The sequence below is a fragment of the Homarus americanus genome, unplaced genomic scaffold (genome assembly GCF_018991925.1).
Source record: "Homarus americanus isolate GMGI-L3 unplaced genomic scaffold, GMGI_Hamer_2.0 scaffold36188, whole genome shotgun sequence".
NCBI classification, from domain to species: domain Eukaryota; kingdom Metazoa; phylum Arthropoda; class Malacostraca; order Decapoda; family Nephropidae; genus Homarus; species Homarus americanus.
Window position 1 is genome coordinate 367,808 of NW_024718183.1, and position 10,770 is coordinate 378,577.

General features: G+C 38.8%; 1 protein-coding gene across 1 annotated transcript in view; it reads left to right on the plus strand.

The window, feature by feature from the left end:
* The window catches only part of LOC121859232 (CAD protein-like), a gene marked incomplete at its 5' end in the record, with an annotated part of 317,185 nt that extends 311,068 nt beyond the window's left edge, over positions 1 to 6,117 (plus strand). The window contains 2 exon segments of the mRNA XM_042355968.1: positions 5,765 to 5,983; positions 6,106 to 6,117. Of these exon segments, the coding sequence (XP_042211902.1) occupies positions 5,765 to 5,983; positions 6,106 to 6,117 (231 nt within the window).
* Between the last annotated feature and the right edge of the window lie 4,653 nt (positions 6,118 to 10,770).

Here is a 10,770-nt window from a genome sequence, read left to right on the forward strand (position 1 = left end):
AGGGAAGGATGTATATAATTTTTTTCATTATATTATCTTAGGTTTGCATGTTTGAAAGAGTAAGAGATGAGGTCCTTTGTTTTTTGATTAATGTGCCACCCATTCCCTTATATATAATTTTTTTTTCTGGTAGTTGTTCAGGTTTTAAACAGTGGTAATAAGATATTTATAATAACTTTGATATGAGGAGAAATATTGATTTTGAGGGTAGAAATAAATTTATTTTTAATATTTACTGACACAGGTCATACAAAATCTCATTAGCCCATCCAATGTCCTCCTCGTCTGTCAGTTGTGGTCTCCCCGAATTAAGAGTTCCAATATGTTTTGCTTACAATAGACACCATGGCCGGTTTCCCAATTTCCCAGACTCCTCCCAGCGGGTTAACCAACGTCTCACAGTGATCCCAACCTCCCTTGCAGTTTCTGACACGTTGTAGCCAACTGCACACAAAGCCAATAATTTGCCCGTTACTTGCCAATTGACATTCTTTCAGCATCCTGGTCTGGGTGCGGAACAGCAGCAAATCACCATTGCCACCTCATTACCTCGCATTGATTTTCACAAGTCTAATAAACATACAACAGGGTGGACAAGTCACATTCTATCCAGCAATTCAATCTTATTTTTTTATCAATTAATATAAAAAGAATTCAAGAACACTACTGGCAAGAGGGGGAAGTGAGCAAGAAACATTTCATTTTTATTTATTTGTCTTCAATTAACTGATTACAGTAGTACCCGATTTAAGCGGTCAATTGAACCCACAGGGTACCGCGGAAAGTGAAAACCGCGTAAAGTGAACAACAGAACATATGGGATTAATTCCAATAGAGACTGGCCCGACACCCCAAACTCCACTTTTTCCAACACAATACCTATGTTGTAGTAAAAATAACATCTAAATTTTATGATGGTATGCTCACACAATTAATATTTAAGAGAAATACAGTCGCCAGGTTAATGTCCATTCAAATAATGGACTCAAATCCCCCCCCCCCTCTTCCCAGCTCACTGGCCCCTACCTCTCTGAGAAATGATTGGGTGAAACACTAGATTTTAACGTTTAGTAATAAATAATACCTCAGACTAGAGTTAGAATAATATAATTGACATTTCTGGATTCCTTGCAGGTCAGGGAATATTTTGAATGTAAACTTCATATATTTTGCACAAAAGATAAAATACTTGCTTTGTGTAAACCAAATTATTACATTAGACCTAAAATTTGTATGTCTAATGCAAAATCCATGATGTTTATATTCAAAATGATCATCATATTGTAAGAATTCCAGCAATGTAAATTATATTCTGGTCCAGTAATTTGTATGAATTTTATGAGTTAAAACAAATATCTTCAGTTAATAAAAAAAAAAATATTCTTCACGACACTATCTGTCAATCAAAGTACCCCAACTTGCCTCCCCCCCTCTTCCAACCGTGCCAGATGGTCGGTCGGTCCCAACCCTCCCCCCCCACCCCCCACCTTCCCTCCCTACCAGAGAAATGTTGGGTGAAAAAACTAGATTTTAACTTTTAGTATTAAATAATACCTCAGACTAAAGTTAGGTCCTCTCGCGCCGCGCCACTTTTGGATCCAAACCTCCCGCCATCTCTCCCGCCATCCGCCATGTTGTGTAAGCGGCGCGAGTAGGTTGCGCAGTGTATGTCTTTGTTGCGTTATCGGTGACGTCATATGAAGTACTGGACTGTGATTGGGCAAAGCATCCTTACCTCCCTCCCTGCTAGCTGTGATTGGTTTAATGTACAGGTTGTACCTCTCTAGTCCGGCATTCTGTGGTCCGGAAACTCCCGTGGTCCGGAACGATTTTAGTTTGTCCAATAGGTAGATAGGCAGCTTTTTATTTTTTTTACTTATCTGAATTATTATTATTATTACAGGAGTATTAAATTTTTGCCCCTCAGGCCCCAATGTGGGTCAGTGACCTATGCCCGGGTGGGCTAATCCCCTTAAAAAAAAAAAAAGCCGCGGGAAATTAAGGTTTGTTTACATCCGGCAGTTCGGCTGCTCTCTCTCTCTCTCTGCTTGTCTATACAGAGTACAACATTTAACCCTTCAATATATATGAGCAGTAAATAAGTGTTGCTTTCATATTCTTATGTAGAGTAATGACGATATATTTTCACATGTGCGCACTTACATACGAGCAGTCTCACTTTTTTTTTTACCATTAATGGTTAGCTACTTATATTGTTCCATTTATTAACATTAAATAACGTTACAGGTACTTCAAGCAACCATATTCATTTTTTACATTAATTTTACTACAGCTAAACTTAGGGTCTTATTTTCTTCAGTTAGATATGTAGAACCAATCAGTCACTGGTTTCGTAAGCTTTAACATAAACAATGCTGGCAGCCGTCTCGTCTCCTCTAATATTCCACGTATTATTAATAAATTGTATTGTTAATTTTGCACACACGTACATTAATTCAATAAAAACAAATTCAGAAACATTAATTAAAATATATATGAACAGTAAATAAGTGTTGCTTTCATATTCTTATGTAAAGTAATGACGATATGTTTTCACGTGTGCGCATGCGCACTTACATATGCAATCTCTCTTTTTCTTTACCATTATCATTAGCTACTTCTATTGTTCCATTTATTAACATTAAATAACATTACTTAAAACAACCATATTAATTTTATTACAGCTACAACCAAGGTCTTATTTTCTTCAGTTTTATATGTAAAACCAGTCAGTCACTGGTTTTGTAATCAACGAAAACAATGCTGTGTCATTTCCTCATGTGTTTTAATATTCTACGTATTATTAATGAATTGTATTGCTCATTTTGCACACATAAACATTAATTCAATAAAAAAGACATTCAGTAATAAACAATAATGAATCTTTTGTACATAAGAGAAATGACGCTGTTTACACGATTATGCACGTCGTCTGCACGTTGGCGGGCCGTTCAAACCTGTCGAAATTCAAGTTTCCGCCGTCAAAATTTTTATTTATTTATTTTTTTGTGTGTTCCAATAAAATACTTTAAGAATTAAAAACTCGCGAAATTTGAGAAGCTACTAAACGACATTTAACCCTTCAATATGTCTTCAAAGAGACCATGACGCAGAGAAAGTGGTGCTAGTGCTTCCAGGCATAAGCACAAGTCACTATCTATCCAGGAAAAGGGTGAATTTCCATGGTCCGACAATTTCCATGGTCCGGCACCGGCCAGGTCCCGAGGTTGCCGGACTAGAGAGGTACAACCTGTAGTACTATGACGTGCCCCGCCGCGGGAGCGTTCAAGCCCATTGACCTACCGCGTCAGCTACACCCCTCCCGGCTACACCGTGTATATCGGTCTCCATTGTTCTATAAGAATGGCTTCCACTGGACCACCACCACCACCACCACAAAGAAACCTTGCATTACCTGGACTCAGCCGCCCTAAGCCAAAGAAGACACGACGTTCCTTAAGCTATGAAATAAAATATAAGATCATACAAGAGTTGGAGAAAGGAACAAGGCAGGTTGGTCTCGCGCGCCAGCATGGTGTTAACGAATCAATTATTAGGACAATTAAGAAGGATGCAGCCAAGATAAAGGAGCACATGAACATCACAAACTCTACAGGTGCTTCTATGATCAAGTATTTCCACAACCAGGAGCTTCTCAAGACGGAAAAATTACCATAGCTACTTGGTGCGTCAGGCGCGACGGAACATGGCGGTGGACACACGCTCAGTTAAGGAGTACGCACGTGAACTGTATGCTGCAGTGTCACGAAAGATGGGAATTACAGAGCCCAAACCCTTTAATGCTTCCTCTGGGTGGCTACAGAGGTTTAAGAAGAGGAACAAGATCACCAATATCAACATTGGTGGTGAAGAAGCTAGTGCTGACCGTGTTGCAGCTAGGGAATTTCCTCCGGTTTTACGTGAGATTATGGAGGAAGGACAGTACACAGACAACCAGGTGTTTAACATGGACGAATCTGGTCTTTTTTGGAAAAAGCTACCTTCCAAGACCTTCGTTGTGAAGAATGCCAGCAAGTGTCGGGGCCGGAAGTTGCAGAAGGAGCGCACCACCGTCCTGTTTACCACCAATGCCTCCGGTACCTGTAAGCTCAAGTTATCGGTGATCCACACAGCACGTAAGCCGCATGCCTACAAGAGCATGGACATGACCAAGCTAAATATCCACTGGCTGACCGCTCGTAAGGCGTGGATGTTCTCTACACTGTCCCTCTCCTGGTTTGATGACTGTTTCGTTCCCGATGTGAAGAAATTCTGTGAGCAACAGAATGTGCCATTCAAGATTTTGTTGCTGCTTGACAACGCACCAGGACACTCGCCCCTACTGTTAGATCGTCACCCCAACGTAAAAGTGGTCTTCCTTCCTCCCAACACTACGTCTATGTTACAGCCCATGGACCAAGAATTGATCTGTAATGTAAAAGCTGCATTTTCTGCTAAAAAATTCAACCTCTTGAACGACTACACCAACACCAAGGAAGAGTTGCGTAACCTGAGTGACACCAACACCGATAGCAAGAGCGAAGACGACGAGGATCAACAGTTGGCAGAGCAAGAAGTACTTTTGAAACAATTCTGGAGAACATTCAACGTCAAGAAAGCTGTGGACTTCTTGGTGGAGGCATGGGATCAGCTGTCTGTAGCAACTGTTCGTCACGCATGGAGACATGTGTTGCAAGGCATTCTGGGTGTTAAGCAGAGTAAATCTGTGACTGGTGAGGTTCAGACTGTTGCAGTAGCAGTGGACCTTGCCAGAGAAGCTGCGCAGAGTGTTACAGCTGCAGGCTTCTCCGAGACCACCAACGACAACATCCTGGAGGTGATAAGGGATCCTGATGTGACTACCGACGAGATGGTAGATGATGATGACGCCAGTGAAGAGGCAGGTGGTGTGTCATCCCGAGAAGAATGCCGCTTATCCCATAGTAATGTAAGGGGTGCCATCGAGTGTATTGAGAAAGTCAAGCTCCTCCTTTCCGACGACCCTGACGCGAACAGGTATGAAATCTTCACTACCCAGCTGTTGCAGACTATGGAGCCCTACATCAAGGTTTATCACGACAACATAAACACCAGCCGTCAGCAAAGCATAACAGAGTTCTTCGCCCGCAACCCACCACAGCCAGCCCAAGCCAGTGATAGTGACAGAGGTAGAGACAGTGATGATGACTTTGAGGGATTTGTCAGGGAGGCACTAGTAAGTGTGGATGACACCGATGAAGACTCACCTGAGGGCCAGTAGCCTGCCGTCTGCCTCGTAACCAGCCTCCATTCCCCTACGCCGACCCATCTCTTCTACTAACGTAAGTGTTAACCCCAACCTTGTTTTTTTCTAACCTAACCTTCAGTTTATTATTCTCTTATTGATTGTTCCCTTCTATATTATGTGTGGGTGAATACCATCATAAAGTTAAGATATTATTATTAGTAAAACGTACGTATTGTGTCGGGAAAAAGTGAGTTTGGGGGTCGGCCCGGTCTCTATTTCAATTAATCCCATATGTTATGCTGTTCACTTTATGCGTTTCTCACTTTACGCGGGCCGTCGTGGGTTCAATTAACCGCGTAAAGTGAGGGTTCACTGTATTATGGTTTTTTTAACACTATATATGTGTCATATTCGGGTACACACAGACTTGGTACAAAACAGCGGAGGATGCATATGATGTACGTATATGTGAAAGAATTGATGTACAGGTATATATAACAAGTGATGACTATTAACTAAATGAATGTTTAATTTCAGGAAATTGATGTAGATGCAGTGGCAGCAGACGGAGAACTCCTATGTATGGCAGTAAGCGAGCATGTTGAAAATGCTGGTGTCCATTCTGGTGATGCTACTCTTGTCACTCCTCCTCAAGATCTGAACTCTGAGACCCTTGCAAAGATCACATCCATCTGTGCTGCCATTGCCAGAGCTCTTGAAGTTAATGGACCATTTAACATGCAGTTAATTGCTAAGGTAAGTTAAGATATTGTTAATAATTTAACATCTGTTAGTAATTTGGATGATTTCTACATATCACAAAGAAGCATGCATACCCTGACTCCTAAGTTACCTTTTTAATTCCCAGACCTCTTCAGGATATACAATAGATCAGGCGAATGTCAAAGTTTCTTTACTTTTTTTCTTAGTTTACTTTTAATCTTAAAATCTAAAGGTTTTCTTTACCAGTCAGTGTCTCTGGGCTTTTTGAGGGAAATTATTTCATTATAATACCTTGTAATACTTTTGCCCAATTATGTCACAAAAGCCAATCTGTTTGTATTTTCAACTCTGGCAGTAATTAAATTTCACTGTAGGGTTAGTCACAATTTCCCTAGGTGGTTTAATTCAATATTTGACAACATGAACACAGTTGACATGAAGATGCTTAACACAGTATAAATAGTTAGAAGGAAAAATGTGCAAACGTTTTTATATAAAATTATTAATACAAGGTTAACACAAAACACATGTACAGTCCTAAAAAAAGCCAGTTTTTGTGATATAGCTCAAATGCGACGATCAGCAATGGTACCTAGGTATGTTAATTCCTAGCCAATTCGCCAGGCCAACATACAGGCAATTAAAACATCTAATAATTACTTAATAAGAAATATTAGGACCCATCGCTTCCTGGCATTTAATTGCTATTTTGAAAGTCCCTCCTTCAACCAGCCTCCATGCGCCCTGCAAAGCTCATCTCTTGCTTCAGAGAGAGCAGTAATTAAAAGTCAATTCTCGAGGGGTGGAGATGGGTGGGTTATGGACGTCGCATTCGAGCTATATCACAAAAACTGGTTTTTAGAAAAAACGGCTTTTTGGTCAATGCTCTGAATGCGACGTTCAGCAAGAATACCCGAGTAGGAGGTGGAGAGGGAGGTGACTTTGCATACAAGGCTCTGCTGACTTAGGTCCTGATTATATTATAAATTATTTTGAAAATTTCCAAAATTGAGAACATTTACCGGAAGGTAAAATGTTAATTTACTCATAAAGGATACTCACTTTATTCTAATGAGGAAGAAGGTCCTGGTAGTGGAGATTGAATACATGGGGGAGGGGAACCCAGCACCCCCACATTTGGAGCATCTCTCAGAGATAGATGAAGATGGCTGTCTTTGAAAGTTTTTGAAGATTTCCAAAAGCCCACTCCTTTGATCTGACTGAGGCTCATATGCCTCAGAGAGACCACAGACCCTGCATATTTCCTAGTGTCATGTGCCAAAAATTTCTTGCCAGGGTCTGCTTGATTCACTAATTGAGATAAGGATTTTGTCAATTGACTAGGAGATAATTCTTACCATCCCTTGATGAGAAAACATAAGGGCCTCTATTAGGGAATCTGGTTAACCATTCCTGAAGATTTTTAACTGGACACAATATGTGAGGAACCCTAGTTTCATCCATTAGATGTTTTATCCTAATAGGTTGAGCTTGGAAACCTTCCCTTTCATTTTTTCTTAGGATCTCCGTAGGAAAAAGGATAACATCCTCGTCAGAAAATACCAATAATGATGGATTATTGGAAATTGAAATCAGTTCACTGATTCTCATACCTGTTGCTATTGCTAGAAGGAAAGCTGCCTTCTGGAGTAATTTATCCCTGTTCAGATTTATATTGTAATTAGGCCCCATAAGAAGATTAGTAACTTTTTCCACAGACCAAAGCGGGATTCTCTTGGGTCGAGGAGGTCTCTGAATGAAAAAGGACGATCTTAGCATTTGATTAAGCCTTGGGTTCAAGGTAATATTAAAACCCCAAGCCAGAGGGTCAACCAACGCTGATTTATAAGATGCAATTGTCTACCCTTGAAGGCCTTTAACTCTGAACAGAAATTCTAAAAATTCTAATACAACTGTTTCCGATAATGAATCCGGAGTTGTTAACTTGATAAATTGTTGAAAAAGATTCCAAGCTTTCTCATATTGAATAGAAGTTTGGGGTCTATGACCTGCTAATACTTGATTAGCTATATTGGAATTACCTAACAACCTATTTAAACTTTTTTTTGAGAAACTCCAAGCGTGAAGTGCCAAGGATATCTCGAACTGAGAATGTAGTACCTGGTCTAGACATCCTTGTTGCAATTGTAGAGGATTCGGGCACCAGTCCAATAGATCCAGGCACCAAGGTTGTAGGATCCAATATGGTGCAATTAAGAGGACTTTGCCTCGGAAGGATCTAAGTTTGTGAACCACTTTGTGCAATATTTTCACAGGTGGGAATAGATAGATTGAATTCCAAAGGTTCCAATCTAAGAGGAGGGCATTTCCTAAAAGATTTGACCTTTCCAGAGATGCATAAATTGGCATCTTGTAATTTGATAGGGAGGCAAACAGATCTATCTGTGGAGTTTCAATCTTCTTCACTAGACTCTTGAACTCCGATACCTTTAGGGACCATTCTCTTTCTGTCGATACTGGCTGGAGACGGGACAGCGCATCTGCCCAATTGTTTTGCACTCCCGCTATATAAGTTGCTTTGAGGTAAAGTGTGTGTGTTGTACAAATACTGAAAAATTTTTCTGATAGTTGTAGAAGGGGCCAAGACCTTGTTCACCCTTGATGATTGAGACAAAAGACTGCCGTTTTGTTGTCCATGGCAAACAGGATCGTCATGTTTTGTAAATTTGGGTTTGCCGACAAAAAGAATAGGACCACTGTTAATTCTTTTATATTTACCGTATATCTCGGCTTATAAGATGGAATTTGAACATTAAAAAAATCTGCCCAAAGTTAGGGGGTCGTCTAAACCACCAAGTATAAAATTCTTACCTCTTAAATATTGTGAGTGGTGATGGAAACATCGTAAGCCACTCACAAGGTCTTACCACTAATTATTTTATACTGAAACTTACGTTTGGCAAGCTGGATTCAAATTAAGATTACCGGTATATTAAAATAATAAAAATGTATTATAAACCTGTCTAACATAACGTAAAAGAGAATTATACCCCTGTAATAAACACAGCTATCATCACACACCCCTCCCCACGCCCCCCCCATTTGCCAGTGAGGAGACAAGAAAGGAAAAGTGACCGCGAGATTGGGCTATTTTTAGCCGTGGAGGTGGTCAGTAATGCATATCGGTATATTTACTGATAATTATACTTAAAATTTATTTTTTTACAAGGAATATTCAGTAAATGACTGCATTAATTCTTGAAACTACTGACAGTTAAATACAGACGCTTAAGTGACGTCACTAGTGTTTACACTACACCAGCTGGTAACATTTGATGCCATTACTTGAAGTGAATTGGCCTTATTTAAAGTAACTAACCATAAATAAATACAAAAAGTAAAAAAAAGATCAAAAGTGAGAAAGAATATACTGTATGTATGTTGTGTTGTCAAAGTTAGAGGAACAATTCAAACTGCAATTGTGTGTAAATGAGGCAGAGTCAGGTCAGCGCTGAACCTGGGACTTGGTCACAATTTTCGTGATGCCATATGGCAGCAGGGTCTACCATTAGACAACACATTATGCTTCCAATATCTTCCCAGGTGGTAGTATCTACCTGTTTGGTAGCTGCCTACTACCTACACAATTTTTCGTAATATTACTTTGATACATGATAAATTAGACAATGAAAATAAACATCAAATTTAATTACCAAGACGCTTCCCATTGGCAGCTGTAAGAAGAGGGGGAGATGGGCTATTTTTATCCCGTCTTTGTGTCTGAAGTGGCCAGTAATACCATATATTTACTGATCATAATACTTACGGTATCTCCTATAAATAATTAATTTAAAATTTATTTTTTACATAGAATATTCAGTAAATGACTTTTAAATAAATAAACAAATAATTCGGTAAATCTATTTCAAGTAAATGGAAAATAAGCAAACAAATGTTATTTACCACCACCCCTTCCCTCTGGCTCAGGGTGAGATGGAGGGGAGATAAAGAAGGCTATTTATAGCCCGTCTTGTGTCTGAAGTGGCCAGTACGCTAATGCACCATAAATAATTCATTTAACATTTATTTTTTGTACATATATTTTGTTATATACATACATACATATACATATATATATACATATACATATACATATATATATACATATACATATACATATATATATATATATATATATATATATATATATATATATATACTATATATATATATATATATATATATATATATATATATATATATATATATATATATATATATATATATATATATATATACAGTCAACCCTCACTTTACGCGGTCCCACATTCGGCGTTTCCACGTTTACGCGGTGCCCTGCCAGAACCCAGGATGCTCACATTCCGCGTTGGGTGTACCGCTTTACACGGTGAAGTATAATTTTTTTATTTAGCTCATAAAATTCATACAAATTATCCGGCCAGAATATAATTTACATTGCTGGAATTCTTACAATTTGATGATCACTTTGAATATAAACATCATAGATTTTGCATTAGACATACAAATTTTAGATATAATGTTTACTCTTGAGTAAATATGTTATCTTTTGTGCAAAATATATGATATTTATATTCAAAATATTCCTGGTCTTACAAGGAATCCAGCAATGTCAATTATATTATCCTAACTTTAGTCTGATTTATTATTTATTACTAAAAAGGTAAACAGTCTGGTATTCCCACACATTTATCTAGTAGGGACGTTGGTGGGGGGGGAGGGAGGGACCGGCGACCGACCATCTGTTACCGTGTGAAGAATATTTTTTTTTTTATTAACTGAAGATTTTTATTTTAGCTCATAAAATTCATACAAATTAC